At 35.9% G+C, this 25,512-nt stretch overlaps 1 protein-coding gene and 1 pseudogene across 1 annotated transcript; both read left to right on the plus strand.

Moving 5' to 3' along the window:
• The first annotated feature begins 3,110 nt into the window (after positions 1 to 3,110).
• On the plus strand, positions 3,111 to 7,569 carry LOC100626402 (olfactory receptor 10T2-like; annotated as a pseudogene).
• A 10,838-nt stretch (positions 7,570 to 18,407) lies between these two features.
• On the plus strand, positions 18,408 to 19,352 carry LOC100519896 (olfactory receptor 10K2). The gene has a single exon (XM_003125681.1). It carries the CDS (start codon positions 18,408 to 18,410, stop codon positions 19,350 to 19,352), a length of 945 nt encoding a protein of 314 aa, XP_003125729.1.
• Positions 19,353 to 25,512: the final 6,160 nt, after the last annotated feature.

The following is a 25,512-nucleotide window of genomic DNA, read 5'->3' on the forward strand; positions in this document are numbered from 1 at the left end:
TGTGTTTATGGACAACTTACTAAATACTAATATGTACCGTAAGAATATCATATGCCTTTTGTCGAATACTCATTACAATAATTTTATGTCATTAGCTAAAACAGTAAGAAAAAAACAGCTTTAGTGTTCAGACCAATTAGAAATATCACTGGAAGTTCTGAGCACTGAGTCAAGAGTAAAACAATACAACATAAAAGAAAACTTTCCCCTATTTTTAGAAAGAGAAGAATTATAAGACTCTTAGAATCTCATTAACTTTGATGCCTTTTTATTACACTTCAGTTTTCCCATTCTGAGGTGCTTCAGAGAAACTCAGAAAAATAGTTTCGCAAAAATAAACGGGAGCTTGTCTTACAGAGTGACCAAGAATGAGACAATTGGTCAGTTTCCTAGGTTACACTCCCTGACACAAATCATATGCTTTATATCTTTTGCATGTTGTTATATCAATAATATTCCTTTTTAATATTCTGCCACTAAAACAGTTCGCAAACTGCCTGAAAAAGCTTACTTCTAAAGTTATTTTTAGGGCTTATACCAGAAAATTTTTTCATGGGTATATTTCCTAACTGCCTAAGCCTCAGAAGTAAAGACAATGTTCTCTGGAAATAAAATCATTTAGTATTCATTTGTTCCTTATTAATTATTAGAAATTGATCCTAAACTTGGTAGGTACAATTATTTGAAGTTAATATTAGGATACACATGCTTCTTTTAAAGTTCTTTAACACAAATAATAGGAATTTTTCATTCTGCAACTATAAAGATATTGCTATTACATATAAAATAAAGAATGGACACACCATGTTTGTTTCCATTACATACATATGTATGTGTATGTTTTCTATATGATGAAAGGCAAACTAATGAGGCAATTTCCTTACAGAACACCTCTACCTGGACAAAGGAATTTCCATCTATTTCAAAACACTAAGGGAAATCTAAATTTATGATCATTGCTTGTCCTTTCCTGATCACTTTCTCGATATTTTTCTTTATCTCCTTTCAATGAATCCACCTCTAATTCCAACTCATTCCATCTTTAGATGTAACTTCTCCATTCCTAATCTTCCATATCTTTTTTTTTTTTTTTCGTCTTTTGTCTTTTTGTTGTTGTTGTTGTTGCTATTTTCTTGGGCCGCTCCCGCGGCATATGGAGGTTCCCAGGCTAGGGGTTGAATCAGAGCTGTAGCCACCGGCCTACGCCAGAGCCACAGCAACGCGGGATCCGAGCCGTTCATACTCATTCCATTGAGTATGAATTATAAAGTAAACCACAGAAGCTAGAATAGTCTAATTCTGGAGGAATGCCTCTATGCAACCAATACCAAAAAATTACTTGGATTATTTCTCACTCAGGTGTATGAGGACACTGATTTCAGATTACTGGATTTTTTGCATGACATTAATATAACTTCACAGTTTAACTTAATTGTGTGATTTATATATTTTCCCTTTTCAGGATGTCTAGAGACCCAGTAGCAGAGTTTTCTGAGAAGGTGGCCCCCACCTGCTCAAGGACACATCAAAGACAACCATAATGTATTATATCAGTACTATGGGTAGAAAGATATTAAAGCAGAAGGATAAAAAAGATCTTCTAGCCAAAATCCCTCAGGATATAAAATTAAGGTAAAAAAAATCCCTCCATTTGGAGTGAGAAGATCGATATTTTAGGTCTAGACTTTTATGCCTTCAGGCAAGGTACTCAACTCAGATATTCAGTTTCACTTTAAAGTTAAAGGTGCGAGGGTAAGCACGAACTATAATAAACTGTAAGGATGCATGGGAAATACTTAAACAGACACCCCCCTGCATACTATTTTGCAGAAGAAGTTTTGACTTAGGTTAAGTTTTGAATACTAACCCTTAAGAAAGTTTTCAACTCTGAGAGTCCAAAATTCTCTAGTTATGTGATCTGAAAAGTCCCTTTATGATAGTCTGGAACCTAGGGATGGAAACCAGGTTATGATCCTTGGAGATAATACTGCTGCACCTTATTTTTCTGACTCTTTAGATACTCTAAGGAATTTCATATGAATTAATTTATTCCTTTTTTTTTTTTTTTTTTTTTTTTTTTGCTTTTGCTTTTGCTTTTTAGGTCTGCACCTGTGGCATAAGGAAATTCCCAGGCTAGGGGTAGAATCAGAGCAGCAGCTCATGGCCTACCCTCAACCACATCAACACCAGGTCCAATCTGCCTCTGGAACATATATGACAGCTCATGGTAACACCAGATCCTTAACCCACTGAGTGAGGCAGGGATTGAACCTGCATCCTCATTGATACTGGTCAGGTTTGTAACCTGCTGAGACATAATGGGAACTCCTAATTTAATTTAAATAGTGACTCAAAACTTGAGGGTACTGGCTCCCTCTAAAAAGTGGCACAGCTGCAGATTTTCAGTTGCAAGATTTTAAGTTATTCAAATATTTTTCTTAGGAAAAGCATCCATCTATTAACTAAGAGTAATTATGTATGCAGCCTCAGATATTAAAGAAGTAGAGTTTTTATATTTTTAGATAGACATGAAAATCCTGAATGCCTAATTAAAACGTATATTAAGTATCAGATTTCAGTTACAGCTAAAAACAGGCATCTGGAGTACACAGCAGAGAGACAAGTACAGATTTAGTAAGTATATGTTTCACTTCATCTGTGAGGCAACAAATTCAAAAAGAAAAAAGAAAAGAATGTAAAGAAAATCTAGCCAGAAGCAAATATGACCCAGTCTTATCATTAAGAAAAATTCAGAGAATTATATGGACCATGTCTAATCACTTTTATTACTTGAAGTTAAAACAACCCCTAGTTTTCCTTTTTAATCTTGCCACTTGTCAGAAGGCTGTCACTGACCTCCTAAGGGGTTTTCAAGGGGAGATGTTCACAAGCACTACCCTCACTCAAGTCTAGACCCCACGGAGCCCTAGACTGCATCAATGCTCCCACTGTTAAGTACCTACATTGTTTTCCTCCTTTCAATTCAGACACAAGCAGCTCTTACAGCATTTGGGATCCTTTGACAAGTAGATTCTAAGCTAAAAATCAGAACCTGAAGGAGTATCAGCAGAAGTGAGTCTGCCTTGAGATAGATGCTCTCATCTGCAACAATGGAGGTACCCTCTCCCATCTATCAGGACTTTGAGCTTCTCCAGCCAAAGTTGGTGTCTTTAGAAGCTCTGGTGACCAACTCGGGGTATGGTTATTAGAAACATGTACTGTGATTGTTGGACTCCTGAGGCTTGATCTACTGCCCTGGAGGCATATGGGGTTAATTAGAGGCCAAGTTTATTTTGGAAAAATAAGGTCACAAGTTTCTCAAAGGTAGCCTTTGTTGAGGAACCTGGGGAGTAGGAGCCATAAGCATAATTAGTCCACATCTTCATTGGAAGTTGATCTGTTATGGATTCTGAAGGAGAAATCACCAGAATTAAGACTCTAATATAAAGACCAAGTAGGAATTTTTCACTGAATTTTACGTCAGGAAATCAGTGTGTTTGTCCGCTGATTCTCAACTTTAGTGTTTATGAGTCAAAAAAGGGCTTAATTGCAATGTTTTCTTCTTGGATTCTTGTCCATAGAAGTTCTAATTAGGAACATTGGTGTGTTCTGCAAAAACCTAATTTTCTTAACAAGTATCTTAAATCTAGTTGAGCTCTTAATAAATTGCTTATTATTTTACAGATGAATTTTATTAGAATAACTATATATAAAGTTGTCTATTTCATCCACACTAATACAAAATCAATATAATCACAACTCAAACCCAAGAGTGAATTCTGAAAGCAACATGACAATACAAATTTCCAAAGTTTACATGGAATAATAAGACATTTTTGAAAAAGTGCAAGTGACGGAGTTCACTCTTCCCAGTGGTAAGATGCCTTAGTAATAAAAAGAGCATGCAACTGGAACATGGAAGAGTTAAATAGTACAAAGAAGCAGAAAGGAGAGCTCAGAAATTGATCTCTGTATATTTGGGAATTTGATCTCTGAAAGAAGTTGCCTCACAAGTCAGTAAGAATACTGAGAAATAACACTTGGAAACCTGGCTCCCTCTGTGTACCCATCATTCAGAAGGTGTCCTAATAGAAAATTAGGTGGCTTACTGAAAGCTCAGTCAGAGCACTACCTGTATGGCAACACATAATGGAACCCCATATGTCTACACAAGGCACTGTATACTCTGATCTAGCAAGCAATATATTTTGTCTATTCTCTGAAAACAAAAAGATGTAAACTTGGAAATCAGCATAAGAGGAGATGGAAATAATTCCTTTCCTGATTACCCCTAATGATGTACATAATTTTGACCCTCATAGTTTGGGGATGTTACCTTTCAAAGAAGTTTTGCTTCTGTCAGTAAGCACAGAAGCAGAAATTGAGATTTGCCCTTTGTTACTTCAGTCTACATTGTTCTATTGTACAAATAATCCACAGACAAGAAAGAGCTCTTTACACTAAATAAGGTAATTAATCCTATTTTTTATGATTGCTACAGAATTGATTTTACTTTTCTGAAAATATTTTGCTCCATACAAGAATTTAAACTTAAATTGTAGATCTGTAAGCTATAAATAGACCATAGAGGCATGGATTTAGTTCTGGGCCCTCTATTCTATTCCATTGGTCTACATGCCTGATTTTGTCAATGGCATATTATTTTGATTAGTGTAGCTTTGTAATATATTTTGAAGTCAGAACTTGGGAAGCCACAAGCTTTGTTCTTGTTGTTCAAGATTATTTGGTTATTCAGTGTCTTTGGTGATTTATATGAATTTCAAGATTTTTTCTGTTTCTGTACATAATACCTATAGGACTTCGATAGGATTACATTTAGATTGTAAATCACTTTGAGTACTGCAAACATTTTAAAAATATTAATTCTTCCAGTCCATGAACACTGGATATTTTCCCATTTATTTCTTTTTTCATTAATTTCCTTCCTAAACATTTTATAGTTTTCAGTATACAAGTTTTTCTTATTGGCTTAGTTTGTTTTCTTAATTTCCTTTTTGAATAATTAATTGTTTGTGTATAGAAAACATGGCTGATTTTGTGGGTTTATTTTTTATCTTACAACTTTATTGAATTCGTTTATTCTAGCAGTTTTTCTGATGAGATTGTTAGTTTTCTACATATATGATTATATCATCTTCTAATAGTAATAATTTTACTTTTCCCTCTTTGACTTGAATGCCCTTTATTTATTTTTCTAGTCTAATTTTTCAGGCTAGGATTTCTAGTACTAGTTGAATAGGAGTGATAAGAGTGGGCCTCAGTCCCACTGTACCCAGTCTTAGAGAAAAAGCTTTCAATTTTCTCTTAATTATGATTTATCTGGGGACTTTTTGTATATACACTTTAATGCGTTAAGTTCTTCTATATCCATTTGGTGAGAGTTTTAATCATGATTGGATACTGAACTTTGTCAGATACTTTTTCTGCATCTATTGATTTGATTATGTATCTTATTTTATTAATGTGATGTAGCAAATTGATTGATTTGCCTTGTTCAACCATCCTTACATCTCAAGAATATCTCAATTTTATAATAATGCATAATAAATTTAATGTGATCTTGTGTTTTGTTTACTAGTATTTTTTTTAGGATTTCTGCACCTATGTTCATCAGGGATGTTGGCCTGTAGTTTTTCTGTGGTGTCTTTATCTGGCTTTGGTATGTGGGTGATGTAGCCTCATAACTTGGGTATGAAAGTGTTCTTCTATTTTTCGGAAGAGTTTAATAAGGATTGGTACTAATTCTTCTTTGCATGTTTGGTAGAATTCACTCACAAAGCTGTCTGGTCCTGGACTTTTCTTTGTTGGGAGAGTTTTGATTACGATAAATCTCTTTATCTGTTATTGGTCTAAAATTTGTATTTCTTCTTGATATAATTTTGATAGATTATGTTCCTAAAAATTTGTTCATTTTTCTAAAGTATCCAATTTGTAGGTACACAATTATTAATTATATTTCTTTATGTCCTTTTTAAGATTCTGAGGCATTCATTATAATGTCTCTTTTTACATTTTTTATTTTATTTTTTTGTCTTCTCTTTTTCCATACTTTAGCTAAGTTTATTGTTTATTTTTTTTTGAAAAAAAAAACAGCCTTTAGTTTTGTTGATCTTTATATTGTTTTTCTAGTTTTTACTTTTTGATTTCTTCTCTAAGCTTCATTATTTTACTTCTGTTACCTTCAGGTTAACAGTCAGTTAAGCAAGTGGTTTAATTTTTTGAGACTCATTTTTTTCTTCCACAAAATGACTGGATTTGATGAGATGAGTTTGAAATCACTTGCTGATTCAACCACTTTGTATGAACCTTCTGTGCAAATCAGAAGGCAAAGAATGAAACCAACCTACAAAAATAAATTTCTTCAGTTATTGAATTGAGATACTACTCATGTCACTACTCCTCATACCTTATGCTTTCCCCTCAGCTCCTGATTAATGTGCATAACCAGTTACTCATTTTTTATGTGTATTATTAGCTTTGTAGTACTGAGACACATTTGTGGTTTCCATGAGAGCATTTGACTTTTGTCATTTTTTTTTCTGTTCTCAGTGTAGGATATCTTAATCTGATTCCCTGGGCTTATTTGAGAAATAGAGCCAGAACATGATCAACAAATCCATCATTATAGGCTTCTCAAACCCTGGGACATCTGCAGATCTGTTTGTCATTTAAATTTTCCTCCTGGTCTGCCTGACCACTCTGATGGCTAGTGTCACCATCATGACTGTCATTTGGATCAGGCTTTGCACACCCCTATGTACTCTTTCTCTTTGTCCTCTCCTTCTCTGAAATCTGCTACACCTTGCTCATTGTACTAAAATGCTGAACTTGGTCATTGTACCAAAATGCTTTCTATAAGTCCAACTCTGTCTTTCTCTGGATATGCTACCCAGCAGTATTACTTTGTGGGTTTGGCTTGTACCAACCATTTTCTAGTGTTGGGATGGGCAATGATCACTACATTTGCCATCTGCAACTCTCTTACCTACACACTCATTGTCAGCTGAGCCACCTGCATGGGGTTGGTTTTTCACCTCAACCCTCTGTGGTTTCCTGATCTCTGTGGTTGTCAACGTCCTGGTGTTTAGTGTGCCCTTCTGTGCCTCCAATCGGATCAACCACTTTTTCTGTGACATTTCCCCTGTCATAAAACTGGGCTGCACAGACACCAACCAGAAGGAGATGGTTATCTTCTTCCTCAGCATCCTGGTACTGCTGGTTCCCTTTGTGCTGATCTTCATCTCCTACGTCTTCATTGTTTCCACCATCCTCAAGATCTCCTCAGTGGAGGGACAGCATAAGGCCTTTGCCACCTGTGCCTCCCACCTGACAGTGGTCATCGTCCACTATGGCTGTGCTTCCTTCATCTACTTGAGGCCCACATCCCTGTACTCCTCAGACAAGGATCGGCTTGTGGCAGTGACCTATACGGTGATCACGCCACTACTCAACCCTCTTGTCTACACACTGAGAAATAAAGCAGGGAAGACTTCCCTGAGAAAGGTTCTCAGTAGATACTTATTTGCCAAAACTTTGCGCATGAGTTGATAAGTCTGGAAAGTTATATTCATGAAGGTTCCTGAATGGAAATTTAATTCTATAAACAAATAGATATTTTTGTCAAAAAAGAAATAAGTGCCTAAATTACCTGGATTATTTTTATTGGAGAGTCCTTCTGAGTGGCCAAGATGGTGTAGTAAGAAGACTCTGAGCGCAACTCCTCCCATAGGCACACCAAAATTGCAACTATATATAGACCAACTCTTGATGAGAAAGACCAGAAGGTTAGTAGAAAAGATCTTCTACAACTAAAGATAGAAAGAAGGAATCACAACCACAATGAGAGGGATAGGAAGGGCAGAGAAGTAATATAGTCACAACTGATAACACTGAGTGTGCAACCCACAAACAGGGGATAATTACAATTGCCTAGATTCTCCATAAGAAGTAAGGAGTCTGAGCCCCACATTGGCCTTCCCAGCCCAGGGGCCCTATAGCAGGAAGATGATCCTCAAGAATGTTTGGCTTTGAAGGTCATCAAAGCTCCCTTTTGGGAAAGTCAGCAGGCTGTACAAAGTAGAGATCCCACTCTTAAAGGATACACTCAAAATCTCACATGCTCCAGGATCCTGGGCAGAGCAGTCATTTGAAAGGAACCTCAGTCAGACCCACCTGATGATCTTGGAGAGCCTCCCAGGAGTTAGGAGGCAACTGGAGCTCATCCTGGGACATAGTAACAGGCAACAGCCATTTATAGAAACTCATTGTACCGTAAGGATGCTCATGCTGACAAGTGCCATTTTGGAATCCTCTCTCTAGTTTATCAGCACCAGGACTTGACTCCCACAAGTCTCTCAACACCAGTACTGAGTTTCCTCAGGTCAGCCATCTAGTCAGGCAGGGACTCAGCCCCATGAACCAGCAGGCTGATACCTTAGGAACCCATAAGCACCTGTCACCTCAAGACCTGGCCCTGAATACCAAATGGACATTAGAACTGAATGGTTAAGATTAAGCAATAATTTTTTAGAATACTCTAAACAAATTATTATCTAGTGGAGGCAAAATTTATTTAAACAGCATACAAAAGCATTACCCAGAAAGTGGAAGATTGATAAATTATGCTTCATTAAAAATAAAGATTTCTGTTCGCTACAGTCACCTTAATAGATCAAACTGCAATTTTCAGTCACACAGGATATTTGAAATACACATAACTAATTAAATACTGATTTCCAGAATATTTATCATTTTCTGTGAGTCAGTAAGAAACAGAGGTACGCCTCCTTTTTTAGTGTGCAAAATATTGAACAAGATTTTTTTTAAAGAGGAAATCCAATTGGCTGATTAACTTGTGGAAATGTGTTCAATATCATTATCATGAAAATGCAAGTAGAATTACATACACATAGCAGGATGTGCCACTTTGTGAATCCAAATATACATATTGATGTGTTTCTGTATATGTTAACTTTAATAAAATGTACTTAAAATTTAGTAAAAAATCAACTTGAAAGGCTAAATTGCTTATAGCAAAATTACCTATAATAAATACAAGTGACTAAATAAACTTCAACAGTTTTGGTTTCCTTTTGTAATCTATTTATGCTTGCCTTAATATTTTACATATTTTCTTCATAGTTTAAGTCTTCTCAAATCTGTCATAAAGTGCAATAGAGTCATAACTGAAGATTATTTGGGTTGCAAATAAAAGACAATCCAACTCAAACTGACATTGGTAAAAAATATATCTGTTGGTTCATTTAGGAGGAAAAGTCCAGTGGTACAATGGTTTTGGCACCATATATGATACAGAGACTTCAAATAGTTATCCTCAAACAGTCAACTGGTTACATCTCATAGCTCTGCTTCTCCAGTCTTGGCTCCATTTTTAGCCTAAACTCAGTAGTCTTTGTCAACTTCAGTTCATAAATTCTAGACCAGAGGAAAAAAGAATTCTCTTCTGTGGATGTGAAAACGAACATTGGGAGACTGAATCTTGTTTTCCTGTTTGAACAGACTTGGATCTCATGCCCATCCTGAACCAAACTCTACAGCCAAACATCACAGAGAGAATCCAGTGTCCTGACTGACTCAGTACACATCATCTGTTCCCTCTGAAACTTCAGGTTGAAGCAATTGGATGATAATGAGAACATTTTTTTTTAATTGGGATAATATTACTATAAGTGGTGGGAGTGGCCCATTTATAATTTTTTGGAAAAATCTCTTCTCAGGTTCTTTACCCATTTTTAATGGAATTTTTTGTTTTTGTTTGTATGAGGTCCTTCTATAGTTTGGATAGGAGCCCCTTATCAAAGACATTGTTTGCAAAACTTTTTCCTGCTTTAGGATTGACCTCTCATTTTGTTGATTGTTTCTCTGCAGTGCAGGAGTTTTTTGGTTTGATATAATCCCTCTTGACTTTTGCTTTTGTTGCTTGTGCTTTTGGTGGCATATTCAAAAATTATTGCCAAGACAAATGTTAAGAAGTTTTTTCCATGTTTTCTTCTAGTAGTTGTATAGTTCCAGGACTTATGTTTAAGTTTTTAATCCATTTTGAGATGATCATTATGTAGGATGTAGCCTAAAAGACTAATTTTATTATTTTACATGCTGTTATCCAGTTTTTCCCACCACCATTTATAGAAGAGTCTGTGCTTTCCCTATTTGAGGATAAACAGATAGTTAGCAGATATATGAAAAGTATTCAAAATTACTAATCATCAGAGTCATGCAAATTGAAACCAAAGATATTACATCATATCCATTAGAATAACTACTATCAAAAAGACAAAAGATAGCAAGTATTGGCAAAGATGTGGAGAAAGGGAAATCTGGAACACTATTAGGGAAAACAGTATGGAAGTTCTTCAAAAAACTAAAAATGGAACTACTGTGTGATCCAGATATCCCACCTCTTGCATTTATCAAAAGGAATTGAAATCAGAATCACAAAGCAATACCTGCATCCCCACGTTCATTGCAGCACCATTCATAATATGCATGATATGAAAATAACCTAATGGTACATATCAAAGGAAACAGATGAAGAAAATGTGGTATATGCATACAACGAAATATTATTCAGCCTTAAAAAAGAAGGAAAGCCTGCCATTTGCCACAAAATGGATGAACCACAAGGATGTTATGCCAAGTGAAATAAGCCGGATACAGAAAGACAAATACTGCAGGATCTCCTAACGTGTAGAATCCAAAATGGTCAAACTCATAGAAGCAATGGTAGGATATTGGTTGCCAAGGGCTGGAGAAAGCAGAAGGAATATGGAGATATTGGTTAAAAGGTACAAAATTTCAATTATGCGAGATAAATTCTGGAGATGCACTATACAGCATAGTACTTAGAGGTACTGTATTGTATACTTAAAATTTGCTAAGAGGATAGATCTTTTGCTAAGTTTTCTTACCCCAGTTAATAATAATGATGATGATGATTATGTTGGCTGAAGAAAATTGGGGGAGATTATAGATCTGTCTGTGGCTTTGATGGTAATGATTGTTTCATGGGTATATACTTACATCAAACTCATAAAGTTGCATACATTAAATGCATACAGCTTTTTCCATGTCAAGCATACCTTATCAAAGTATTTTTTGAAACTACTGTGAGTCTGGAGTCAATAGTGGACATCAATAACAAAAAATGTTCAGAATTCAGATTCAAACATTGAATTCCATTCTTCTTACTTCTTTATGGGCATTATTTCTTATACTCAATTATTTTTTATTCTCCCTTTGTCCTTACTTTTGTTCTCAATATCATTATTTCTTTATCTATCAGAGAATTGATGTGTGTTTACTATGCACCAAACCATTGTTAGGGGTTGTCAGCATCCATTGACATATGCGATGTTGAATCTACATTCATTCCTAGCTTAGCCACAAGGCAAATGGAAACCAGAAATTTTGGAGATTAGAAATGAAATGATGGTATTTTTCCTTTAAGCTGAGAAGTCTTTCATTATTGGGATAATACTGCCTTTGACCGTTTATTCACGTGACATTCAGCACATATTTATTTAGTCTCTTCTATGTATAACAATACACTCTTATTAGTTTCTGAATAATGAAAAAGAGGTAGAAAAAAATGAACTCTGTGGCTAAGGGTGAAATGAGTCTCCTTCAGCTCATTCTGAGCAGGGCCTTCACTAGAAAGCAAAATTTTTCAATCAGCCCTCTCAGTCTGACAGAATTATAAGTGTAAAAAGCACAGTTTAAATGGAGCAAACATATTTTATAATGTACCTCTCATCATGAATTATATGTGTAATTTTTTTTGTCCCTTTGATAACATAAAATTGAGAAATCAACTTAAAATTAGTCAAATTTTTGAAAATCGCTGTATCTGAGAGTGGCTTAGAGCCTTCCACTCCCCAAGCCTAATGCTCAGGCTCAATTGGAAGTAATTTGGCATTTGATGACTTGCCTCTATTTTCCACAATCAACTCAGCTGTTAATTAAACCCAGTGCAACCTCTCCATGGCAATGGGTCTGGCATCAGGAGACACAGAAGCCCACTACAAATAAATGCAATGAAAGTGCCAGTTGCTCTATGGTCACTGTTAGATATTGGTCTTTGGTCAATAGGCACAAAATGTTAGGAGGAAATTGCTTACATTTGATTTTGGTCTGTGTCTAAATCCCCAGACCATCATACTCTCCCTACCCCTGAGTAGAGATCAGTAGCCTCTGTTCCTTTTTGACTTGTTCCCTTTTTCCATTTCATCTTGGATGCTGTCTCCTATAGTCTTTGTACCTCTGGCTTCTCTTACGGAGAGGGAGAGGCAACTGGGAGCCCATTTATGAATAACAGGCAACCACGGTGGACCAAGAACCTACGGCAATGAGAAACTGGACAATGGTCAGAGAATAAGGGTGACTATACCCCAGCAGGACCTACCCTTTCACAGCTCAGGTAAGAGACAGAGAAGGGTGATGGGCCCACACTGGTACAATGCCAGGAAAAGACAGAGACAGAGAGAGCCACAATGAAGAACGCGAACTCCAAATAATGTTAACCAGGATTAATGAAGCTTTAAAGCAGATTTTTCTAAACATATGCACATAAATTCTGTACATGTTTTAAATTAACTGACTCATATCTCTTCCTAAGTTTGCATAGACATTGTTTTGTCCTGATTTAATTCAACAGGGTACTTAACAACATCTGAATCACTGTATCTTTTGTTTCATTACAGTTAGAATGTTTAACATGAGATATACCCTCTTAGCAAATGTGCAAGTACACAATAACATAATGTTTACTATAGGCACAAGGTTGTACAGCAGATCTATAGAATGTGTTCATCTTGCACAACTAAAACTCTATACCCAATGAATAGTTACTTCCTCTTTCTCCCTTCCCCCAGGCCCTGGCAGACCCCACGTGACTTTCTCCTTTTATGAGTTTGATTATATTAGACACCTCCTGTAAATGGAATTTATCCTTCTATGACTAGCCTGTTTCACTTAACATAATTTCTCTAGGTTCATCCATGTTGTTTCATAGGACAGGATTTCCTTCTTTTTTAAGGTCAGGTAGTATTCCATTTCATTTATTGTATACCTACAAAATCTTAAATCATGATCTTTTTTTTTTGCATAAGTCGTTTTATTAGGTGAGATCTAGAAAAAATATACAATACCTAATCCAGGTCTGAGAATTTAGTGAGTACTCTGAAAATAATTATAGTTGACAGGTATAAACACACAGAAACCCTGCTTTTTGGCAACATAAAATCAGAGACAGTCAGAAACAGTAGCACAAGGTAAAAAAGAACAGACAAACTCAGGAAGAAAACACATGGGCAACCACTGTACGCAAAGAGGAATCGTTACCTATATAATAAACATTTTGAGAAGGTAGCATAATACTGTGGGATTGCATTCATCTGAAAAACAAAAGTCCCCTGTTTGATTCTAACACATCCACTCTGTTGCTTTCTGGTCTTGGGATCTTCACAGTACTCTTTAATACTTAATTTCTTCACCTGTCAAATGAGGTTACTAGGCTAGATCTTTAAGCTATCCTACAGCTCTAACATTTATGACTCCAGATTTCTGGAGATCTTTTCGGGTAAGTGATAAAGAAAAATCAAGGCACCTTCCTGTGAAGGAAAAATCATCTTTATCCTATTAAACCCTTCCTGAAATCAATGGAATACACTAAGCAGTATGAGAATAGTATTCTCAAAACTGTCTGCCCTTTTCCATCCTAAATTATAATTACAAAAATAATGTTTGTGTAACCCTTAACCATGGTAATGACATTTTCTCATTCATTTTGGACAAACCTTGAAAATTATGTTAGCTTATATCAGAATCAACCCCATTATAACAATGAGGAGATTAATTCAGGCAAGTTAAAGTCCTGGAGCTAATACACTGGAGCTGGAACTTGGGCCTATACCAAAATTGTAACAAGAATCTTTTTCTTTAAATACTTTCATATGTAAGGATGGTGACAGAATACAGTTTTCCCTTTCTCATGAACACACACACACACACACACACACACACACACACACACACACGGCCAATAAGAAGATCTCTGCTCCAGGGCTAGTTCCACCAGTTGTGTGAACTTGAGAGAAGTCCCAAACACTTTGATTTGCAAGTTTCTCTTCTTTATAGTGAAGCCATTAAGAGTAATATCTACCTCATGATTTCATGAGGAGGACCAGATGAGAGACTATATATAACAGTATTTTCACCCTATCTACATGATGGGAAACATGATAAATGATAGTTCATATCTATTTCAATACAATGGACCTAAATTTTGGTTGATAAACTAATACTAAAATTGTCTCCTATTTTTCTTCTGGGAAATATTAAAGACAATACTGATGGACTGATAGTTTGGGATGATGCTTCCCAAAGAAATTAACTGAGTAGGGTATTCTATTTGTTTGTTTTTTAGTTTGTGTTTGTTTTTCAGTTTGTGACCTCAAGGTGAAGTTTTTGATAAGAAACAAAAGGAAGGAAAAAGGAGCAAAGGAGCATATCTTGTTTCACAGACTGTATAAGTTTAGATATTTTCTTTGTAAAAAGGGATGCATCTCTGTGTTTGTACAGAAGAACATCAGGTACTTGTTCAATCCTTAACTGACCTTAAGGAAAATAATTGGCTCAATCACAAAGTTTTCATAAATAATGCCACTGAGATTCAGTCCATGTTCTTATCAAAATGCTTGTAGGTAGTATACAAATACTATTTGTTCTTCAAAGATTTCCATGAAACTGCTTGTTTTTTCCTTAAGATTTTTTGGGACATCTTGCTTATACTTTTATGACGTTTATGATAATCTGGCTGGCAATATGGCTAGCTGTTTGATTCTCTCTTCTGTGAGAAAGGAAATTTTATTCACATTTATAACTGGAGTGCTTAAAATGTAATAAAAATGATAAATAATAAATATGAGAATTGCAAAACAATCTACTCCAATCTTTGAGATCAATAAATAGTTGAGTTTAATTTTTAAGTATGCATTGATACCAAAGCATCCAAAATGAGAAACTACTAAATTTGTACTTGTGACCAAGTTTAACTATAATTTTATTTTCTAATTTTATCCTATATATCCCTCCTAAAAAATAGAAAATTTAGGTGCAGATAAACTGCCTGGGTGACTCTGACTACAGAGTAACCAGATACCAGAGAACTTGCATCAAACTTCGAAATCAGTACCCTTGCTTCCCTTCCAGTGCAGAACAGTACTCTGTATAAAATCAAGTTACTTTTAATCAGGCTTGCAGACCTCAGAGGAATGGAAATCTCTCTTAAATTCTTCTCAAACCCCAACCCCAGGGAAAACAGCAGCTTCAGCAACTTGCCATGAATTAAATGCTCATTATATCATTGATGAATATTTCTGATCCCAATCCCCATAGAACAACAATAAAGTAATTAAAGGGACTATTTACTGAGCATTCCCTATGTACTGAATTAATCTTTCTTGTATACATGATTTCAATTAATTTCCATTATAGCCCTTGGAGGCAGGAATTACTTTTGACACCATACAGATGAGAAAATGGGACTTAGAGAATTTAAGATTTTGTCACAAAAATATGCCAGAGTCAGGATTAAATTTCACATCTGCCTAAGTTCAAAATTCATTTTATCCCTACATTACTCAGCTTTACATGTGTTTGTAAGGGTAAAATAAAGGATTATGTATTTAAAAATGTATTACTAATCCTGAGAACTGAGGATCTTGGAATTAGAAAGATAGCAGTATAGTAGTAGTAATTATAGCTCCTAGACAATAAAAATTTTTGTGTTAGGCACTGAACAAAGAATCAGGGGCATAAGATGGAGGAAGAGATTTGTCCCTTTCACAAGTTTTCCATTGGAAGGATGGGGAGGCATAACTATAGAAGCAGAGTACACCAGGAAAAAGACAGCACTCCCCAGAAGCCCGAAGATGAAGCTATGATCAGCTGAATGCTTTACACATCTGTATGAAAGTTTTAGAAATTAAATAATGCCCAGTCTCATGATATTTTCCCAAGAATATCTTAGTTCAATATCTCTATAACAGATGTCAAGAACCCTATAAATAGGAGTTCCCATCGTGACTCAGTGGTTAACGAATCCGACTAGGAACCATGAGGTTGCGGGTTCAACCCCTGACCTTGCTCAGTGGGTTAAGGATCTGGCATTGCCATGAGCTGTGGTGTAGGTTGTAGATGTGGCTTGGATCCCACGTTGCTGTGGCTCTGGCGTAGGCAGGCAGCCACAGCTCCGATTAGACCCCTAGCCTGAGAACCTCCATATGCCACAAAAGCAGCCCCAGAAATGGCAAAAAGACAAAAAAAAAAAAAAAAAAAGTAAATAAATACAAAAATATTTTTACAAGGATATTCAAAAAATGTATCTCCTCATTTTTCTCATAATTGAATGTGCATATCTATCATTTCAACCACTTAATTTTATAATAATCTCTTCTTTCATATACATCTCGGCTTTGAAATGTGATCAACTTGAGGCTTTGGACCAAATCTTTTACATGTATGTCTTTAACACATACCTAGTGCCTGATGCGTGATTGTAATCACTTTGCTTAATAATTGTTTAATAGTGCCTTATAGTCCTGATTTAGTGGTTCTCATCTAAAGTAGAGTATGCTGACATTAATTTTGTTATAAATATTAGTTAAGAAAATAATTCAGAAATATACACTTTTTAAAATGAAGTAAACACAGGGTTACCTCCCATTTTTTGCATTCTGATAAGTTTTAGATAGTTGGAAATGTGTTGGGAATTGGAAATAAATCTAGGTACATAGAACTCCAGTGATCAGATGCTCTTTTCTATTCTCCTATTATAAAATGAGATTTTTTCTTTTTGGTTTGAATGTGATCCAGAAATATCTAGATCTTGTACAATCTTCATGCCCAGGCTGAGGGAACACTAGGAATTATCTTCCTCTATGAGTTCTAGGAAGGATATTGTGTTGCAAATGTGATAACATAACATCACAAGTTAGCTTTTTTTATGTATGATAATTACTTTTTGAGAAGCTCTTAGATACTTAATATGGTTTTAGATGCTAAGGAGAATTTAGGTAAAAATATATACAATTCGCACCTACCCCTCAAGGGTACAAAATCCAGTGGAAAAGAGATTTTTTTTAAAAAATGCAGTATTTCAAAGTTAACAAAACGTCAAATTGGAAATCAACGTTTTATGTAAATTCTGAGGAAGAAACAACTTCTTTATGAGGACATACTAACGAAGCTTTCAAAAAAAAAGTAGAATTGGTTGAGGCTTCAGAATAATGGTAAAATATTTGTAAAGAAAAACAATATTTGTTACAAACTAACATGAGCAAAGAATAGAGGCAAAGAAGGACAGACATATAGCACCACAATGATGCATCCCATAAATGTCCATGGATAATTGTTGAAACAAAGTTTAGTTTCCAAAACAAGAACTTAAGAACTAAAAGACTTTGAACTTTGTGCTATAGCTGTGAATAATATTTTTGAAGAGGTAAGCAATAGAATACCATATACATTTCAGAAGATTAGCTGGCATCGTGGGAAATAAGGATTGATGAGATGTGAGAGTGGTGATGGAAAGATAGCCATAAAGTGATTTTTGCAGGAGTTAAGAAAATTAATGAAAATAGACTAGAGTCCTGAAGAAAACCTGTGGTTTTCTCTGCAACAGGAAATAATCTGATCTAGGCATTGGAGGATGTGTAGAAGTATTCCATCTTAGAGAACTTTTTTCCAGATTTTGGAACAGAATACAGATACAAAAGCAAGAGTAAGTTAATGAGTTTAAGAAGGTGGAATTGATGATTCATATCAAGAAGTAAGGCAAACAGAATTGGATGGAAGGTAAATCTAGGTTATGGAGAGATTAAACACTTAGGCATGAAGAGAATGATAATAAACAGCTATTGAAGATTATATATAAAGTCATGAATAAAGTTATATACAAATATCGGCCACGTAGATAATTTATTTTGCAGCTGCAGTAAAGTGGGAGGATGTGAAGGTGATAAAATCAAATGGACTAGCTTTGCAGAGTAAACTTAGAAGGAGAGGCTAAAATTAATAACAGCCTTATCCTGGGAATGGAGATGAAGTTGAATCTGGGAAATGTCAAGAACATTTTCCTAAGATATTATAAATACTGCAGAGACTCAAAGTTGGATGCACACTTTGATTAGTTTTAGATACATCTCCATGTCTTACAAAAACCAGAAAGAGGAGGAATGAATTAGAACTCAAAACATGAAAACACATGCTCTATGATGACCAATTTCCTGTGATTCCTCTAATTTTCAAGGTATTTTTTTCTGGACACTGTCTTCTCTCTTAGATTCTCTCCTTACTATGTACCTTCCATGGAGTGGGTCAATGAGACCACAGTGAGAGAGTTCACGTTCCTTGGCTTCTCATCTCTGGCTGGGCTGCAGCGGCTGCTCTTCGTCGTCTTCCTGCTCGTCTACCTGTTCACTCTGGGCACTAATGCCATCATCATTTCCACCATTGTGCTGGACAGAGCCCTTCATACCCCCATGTACTTCTTCCTCGGTGTCCTCTCCTGTTCTGAGACTTGCTACACCTTTGTCATTGTACCCAAGATGCTGGTTGACTTGCTGGCCCAGAAGAAGACCATCTCCTTCCTGGGCTGTGCCATCCAGATGTTTACCTTCCTCTTCCTAGGCTGTTCTCACTCCTTCCTGCTGGCAGCCATGGGCTATGATCGCTACGTGGCCATCTGTAACCCTCTGCGCTACACAGTGCTCATGGGTTATGGGGTGTGTGTGGGACTTGTGGCTGCTGCTTGTTTCTGTGGCTTCACTGTTGCACAGATCATCACATCCATGGTATTTCACCTGCCCTTCCACTCCTCCAACCAACTACACCACTTCTTCTGTGATATTTCTCCTGTTCTCAAGGTGGCATCTCACCCTACCCATTTTAATCAGTTTATCATCATCATGCTCTGTGCATTGGTCCTGGTTATACCCCTGTTCTTGATTTTGGTATCCTATATTCACATCATCTCTGCCATACTCCAATTTCCTTCCACATTAGGTAGGTACAAAGCTTTTTCTACCTGTGCCTCTCACCTCATTATTGTCATTGTCCATTACGGCTGTGCCTCCTTTATCTACTTAAGGCCTAAGTCCCACTACTCCTCAAGCCAGGATGTTCTCATGTCAGTATCCTATACCATCCTAACTCCATTGTTCAATCCTATAATTTACAGCTTGAGAAATAAAGAGTTCAAATCAGCTCTCCAAAGAGTTGTGGGAAGAACAATTTCTCTGCTACATCATTAATCTTGATGCTTCTCTTTCCAAGTAATGAAACACAAAGTATGTGTGGAAAAATTCGCAGTGGAAAAAATGATCAAACAATTGAGCACAGTGTTCAAGAATAGAAATCATCTCTCACTTATTTCTAAACACAGATATAAAAAGAATAGATTTTTGCCATGGTTACATAAGTTATTGCCTGTTGAATTTTTTTTTAAATCAATGGAAAAATAATACATGGCTACTTTAGGAAAATGTATACATGTTCAGAATTCTAGCTCTGGCAAACACTATTACCCAATCTCAGTCAGAATGGAGAGCAACACTACAAAACATTGCATAAAGCAGCAGAAAGCTTCTATCTCTAGAGCTCTAGCTATCCTTTGTTTGGACAATTTCTTTGCTTTTTTCTCTTTGTTTTTTTGGGGGGGGGGCTTTTTTCTTTTTAGAGCTGCACCCATGGCATATGGATGTTCCCAGGCTAGGGATCCAATTGGAACTACAGCTGCTGGCCTAGGCCACGGCCACAGCAATGCTGGATTTAAGCCATGTCTGCAACCTTCACCACAGCTCACAGCAATGCCATATCTTTAACCCACTGAGCAGAGCCAGGGATCGGACCCACATGTCATGGATACTAGTCAGATCCATTTCTGCTGTGCCACAACAGGAACTTCCTCTGGACATTTTCTGAATCTTTCAATATAGTTAGATTCCAATTTTTAAATAACATTTGTAAAGTTACAATTTGGGGTGCGCAAGTTATATCCAATTAATATTCAAGTAAGAAAATTATGCAAAATCTATCTATTTCCATGTTTCTAATGTGTTAATTGGAGCTGGGTTTTTTCCCTAATTTTTTATACACTGGCACAAGTCTACATTTGGTCAGCATTCAATAAAGATATTTACAAGGGCATAGGTAAAAGACACAAGCTAATATCACACAGAGTGGGCAGGAAAGGCAGGCTGAGCTTAAACCCATTTCATTAAACATTCAACAAGCAGAAAACTCTATGTGAATAGCAAAGAGTTTCTGTCTCATGAAGCTTAGGCATCTTCATGTGCATTGCAGGCCAGAATTTGAGTTAGACATTTTTTTTTCCCACTGTACAGCAAGGGGGTCAGGTTATCCTTACATGTATACATTACAATTACAGTTTTTCCCCCACCATTTCTTCTGTTGCAACATGAGTATCTAGACATAGTTCTCAATGCTATTCAGCAGGATCTCCTTGTAAATCTATTCTAAGTTGTGTCTGATAAGCCCAAGCTCCCAATCCCTCCCACTCCCTCCCTCTCCCATCAGGCAACCACAAGTCTCTTCTCCAAGTCCATGGTTTTCTTTTCTGAGGAGATGTTCATTTGTGCTGGATATTAGATTCCAGTTATAAGGGATATCATATGGTATTTGTCTGTCTTTCTGGCTCATTTCACTCAGGATGAGATTCTCTAGTTCCATCCATGTTGCTGCAAATGGCATTATGTCATTCTTTTTTATGCTGAGTAGTATTCCATAGTGTATATATACCACCTCTTCCGAATCCAATCATCTGTTGATGGACATTTGGGTTGTTTCCATGTCCTGGCTATTGTGAATAGTGCTGCACTGAACATGCGGGTGCATGTGTCTCTTTTAAGTAGAGTTTTGTCCGGATAGATGCCCAAGAGTGGGATTGCAGGGTCATATGGAAGTTCTATGTATAGATTTCTAAGGTATCTCCAGACTGTTCTCCATAGTGGCTGTACCAGTTTACATTCCCACCAGCAGTGCAGGAGGGTTCCCTTTTCTCCACAGCCCCTCCAGCACTTGTTATTTGTGGATTTATTAATGATGGCCATTCTGACTGGTGTGAGGTGGTATCTCATGGTAGTTTTGATTTGCATTTCTCTTATAATCAGCAATGTTGAGCATTTTTTCATGTGTTTGTTGGCCATCTGTATATCTTCTTTGGAGAAATGTCTATTCAGGTCTTTTGCCCATTTTTCCATTGATTGATTAGTTTTTTTGCTGTTGAGTTGTGTAAGTTGCTTATATATATGAGTTAGACATTTTTATAATCTCTCCTTCCTGTGGAAGTGAGAGTAAAGAGGGAACTCCATGGAGAGAGTTGCCATTTCTTTACATTTCTTTTCAAGATAAACTTGATAATAAAGGTCTTCTGACTGAATGGTTTCATTTCTTAATCTTTTCTTCCACCCGTTTCCTCATCAATGACATATATATTCCCAGGGGTTGAAATAGGAGGGAAGGGATTGGGATTTTTTAATGAACATTGTAAAAATTTTATTTAATGCATTAATTAGTAGGGGAACTAGAAAGAAGTTCAAAGGACTGGTTCAAGAACTGGTATACTTTATTCACATGCCCTCTTTTATTGTGAGATGCTGGGCTTGTCGGATAAGAGTGTATGCCCACCGTATTTCTTCCATTTCTTTGAAGCTTGAGACTTCCTGAGGGTGGAGCCTGAAGATCACAGAGACCAAAGCAAATTTAATTTCTTTGGCCACCAGATTCTCTTTTCCTTTGGGCCCATTGCTCAGCCCAGACTTCCAGCCTATCACATTATCCCATGAAAAAGAAATAAATTGGTAACCCCTAAGGTAAATAAGGTTAATGTGTTAATTGTTCAAACTTGAACTTATGTGCTTCTGTTTAAAATGTCAACTTATTTGTATTTTAGAGCAGCCCTAAGAAGTATATGTTATCTATTTTTTAGAGATTAGAAAACTGACATTCCGAAAACTAAAATGTCTTGCCTACTAATGAGTAGAATTAATACTAAGTCCATATCACCTGCTTCTTTTATTGATGCTCCTACAATGCTCTCACATGACCCCTTGTTAATACTCTGACTTTCTTGATAAATAGAACTTAGATTGCATAAGTATTCATCTTCAACAGTGGACTAAACCATGTGACATCTGTGGAAAAGATACCGATAATTATGAGATAAATGGCCTTTATGTCATATGGTGTAGTTAATTCCTAGCCTGATATAATATGGTATTGAGTTGAGGGGAACAAGAAAATCTCCCACAGTTTTCTTTGTTCTTTCCCAGTCAGACAGCAGAACATTAACAAGGAGCAGGATCACTATGTGTAAAATATCATATATGTTAAAATGATTTCTCCTTCCTGCATTTTGTTCTTACTCTTTTTTTTCATGGGACCAAAAATTAATTTAACCTTGGTCCTGCACTCATATGCTAGAACTAAACATCTTTTCATCCTTCTTCTTCTCAAGCATGCATACATATATGTGCACACACATACATACACAAACACACTCTCTCACACACACACACACTTATCCTTGGTTAATTTTCACTCCCCTTTTTAGTCATATGTAACTTGCAGGAAAGAGGTAAGATCTTTAGATCTGCAACTGGCTTTAATAAGAATGCAAAAACCCTCATCTTTCAAACTAGGCCTTGTATTCCAGCTGAGCTTACAGAAATCTGCACTTAAGTTTCAGGCATAAATTCAGCCAAAAATAATAAATTGGTATTTTTATTCCCCATTTATCATCATCCCTATGTTTATATCTCTTTTGAATACATTGTCGGAAGCCTAAACCAAGGCAGAACTAGAAAATTTCTGTGACCTTGGCCATGCTATAATATAGTAGCACTAAAATTGGATTTGTAGGCTTGTATATTAGGATTGATTTTCTAAGGCACTCTTTAATGTTGAACAGACCAATTGTGATTCAAGAAAATGTGATTTTAAGGATATCAAACTAGGTTACATACGAAGTACAAAACAGTGAATTACAGCTGAGATACAACAGTATAAAAACATCACAAACACATTTACATAGAGGAAGATGAATAAGTTTGTGCTTAGCCAACAAAGACCATCCCACTTTAAGGACATATATTTCATATAAGTCAGTGAAAGATATTTAAAAAAATACAGATTTTATTTTTCCTAATCAGTAACATATAACAGTCTTCACACTCACAAAGATTGGGAGTTGATTGGGTTGATTGGGGAGATACACTCAAAGATAAACATTCAAGGCATTGTTTTTTCCTAAATATCTGGCTCTTTAAACCTTCCTTGAGGATCTTGATGAATGTGTTTCACGCATTTTCAGAAGAGCAGTCATTGTAAAATAAAAGATTAATTCTACTTGGGCTAGGTTAATGCTGGACATTTCTCCAAGATATCTTTCATATGAGAAGATAATTCCTCACAAAAGCATACGGGTACATCTTTATATGCAGAGACATTCTCTTCCTACTACTCTTGTAAGTAAAATGTGACCATAGAAGTTCCCATGGTGGCGCAGCGGAAATGAATCTGACTGGAAACCATGAGGTTGTGGGTTCAATCCCTGGCCTCACTCAGTGGGTTAAGGATCCGGCATTGCCATGAGCTGTGTGGTGTAGGTCGCAGACGTGGCCCAGATCTGGGGTTATTGTGGCTCTGTTGTAGGACAGCAGCTGTAGCTCCAAATAGACCCCTGGCCTGGGAAACTCCATATGCTGCTGGTGTGGCCCTAAAAGGACAAAAGACAATCAATCAATCAATCAGTAAATAAATAAATAAATAAATAAATAAATAAATAAAAATGTGACTGTAGCACAAATACATTTGTCTTAATAGGGCAATGAGCTCAATGACCAAAAATACAGTCAGTATATAATTAATAGGATGAAGGTAATCAACTCATGACAAAAATAGGGATCTAAAAAATCCCCATCTTCTAGAAAAAATTTCCCTAGCCCTCTCTGCAGCAACTGATTCTACTTTCATGTGTTGATTCAAACTCATTCACCACTACTAATTTCAGAACATTTTCACTAATCCCCAAAGAAACCACATATGCATTAGTAGTCATCTCCTCTCCCCCAGCAACCTATACTCTATTTTCTGTCCCAATGGATTTGCCTATTCTAAACATGTTCTAGAAATGGAATCATACAATATATGGTCATTTTTACATGGTACTTTTTACTTAGCATAAAGATCACATATGTTGTGGCAAGTAACTTCATGTCTTTTTATGGCTGAATAGAACTTCACTAGATAGGCATACCAAAATCATTTGTCCATTCATCGATTGGCATTTGGATTATTCCTATTTTCCAATTATTATGGATGATGCTATTATGAAGAATCAGGTAAAAGTTTTTTGTGAATATATGAATTTAATTCTCTTGAGTATGTAATGTAAGTGTGAAATTAACAAATCATATGATAATTCTATCTGTAACTTTTTGAAGAACTGTCAAATTGTTGTCAACATCAGCTGCACTAATTTACATTCCCACCAGAAAGGCATGAGAGTCCCAATTTTTCTACATCTTTGCCAACACATATTTTCTATATTATTATTATTATTGCCATCCTACTAGATATGAAGTGGTATGTCATTCTGATTTTCATTTGCATTTCCACATGATTAATAATGTTAACAATTTTCCCATGTTTATTAGACATTTTAATGTACACTTTTGACACTGTCTATTTAAATTCTTTACCTGCTTTAAATATTTTAATATCTCTTTTTTATATTTATAGCAACATAACTTTGATTGTATTAAAAACTCTACCCTTTTTCTCTGCATCTTTTAAAATTTTAAGGTCAAAATTAACCCTTTTATATTTTGTATTTTATTAAGAAATTATAGGAGCTATGTATTTATATTTTCCAGTATGTTGTATATTTTCATGTATTCATATTACGAATTATCATCCCTTCATTTCAGCTTTAAAAACTCCTTTCAGTGTTTCAGAATTTTTAGAGCATATCTCGTGGTGATTGATGAACTCTCCCAGCTTTTGTTTATCTGGAAAAATCCTGATTTCTCCTTCATTTCTGAAGAATAACTTTGCCAAAAAGAGTACCCTTTGCTGGCATATTTTTTTTTAATTCAGCAGATTTAATATATCATCCTGCTCTCTCTTAACCTATAAAGGTTTCTGCTAAGAAATCTGCTGATAGCATAATGGGGGTTCCTTGTAGGTTACAATCTTTATTTTCTTGCTACTTTCAGGATTATCTCTGGTTTTGTTTTGTTTTGATTTGTTTGATTTTTGAAAGTTTATTATAATGTGTCTTGGAGATGAACATTTTGAATTGAACTAATGGAGTGATATATTAATTTTAGTAATGGGGTGATATCATATGATATTTGTCTTTCTCTGGCTTATTTCACTTAATATGATAAT

The sequence above is a fragment of the Sus scrofa genome, chromosome 4 (genome assembly GCF_054392235.1).
Source record: "Sus scrofa isolate SSC_HxYL_T2T_F1_AM1 chromosome 4, Sscrofa_HxYL_maternal_Yorkshire_Landrace_v2.0, whole genome shotgun sequence".
Taxonomy (NCBI): Eukaryota; Metazoa; Chordata; class Mammalia; order Artiodactyla; family Suidae; genus Sus; species Sus scrofa.

Bases quoted from the DNA above. Each gene is read 5' to 3' on its own strand.
- LOC100519896 (XM_003125681.1), top strand. From the start codon at position 18,408: ATGGAGTGGGTCAATGAGACCACAGTGAGAGAGTTCACGTTCCTTGGC.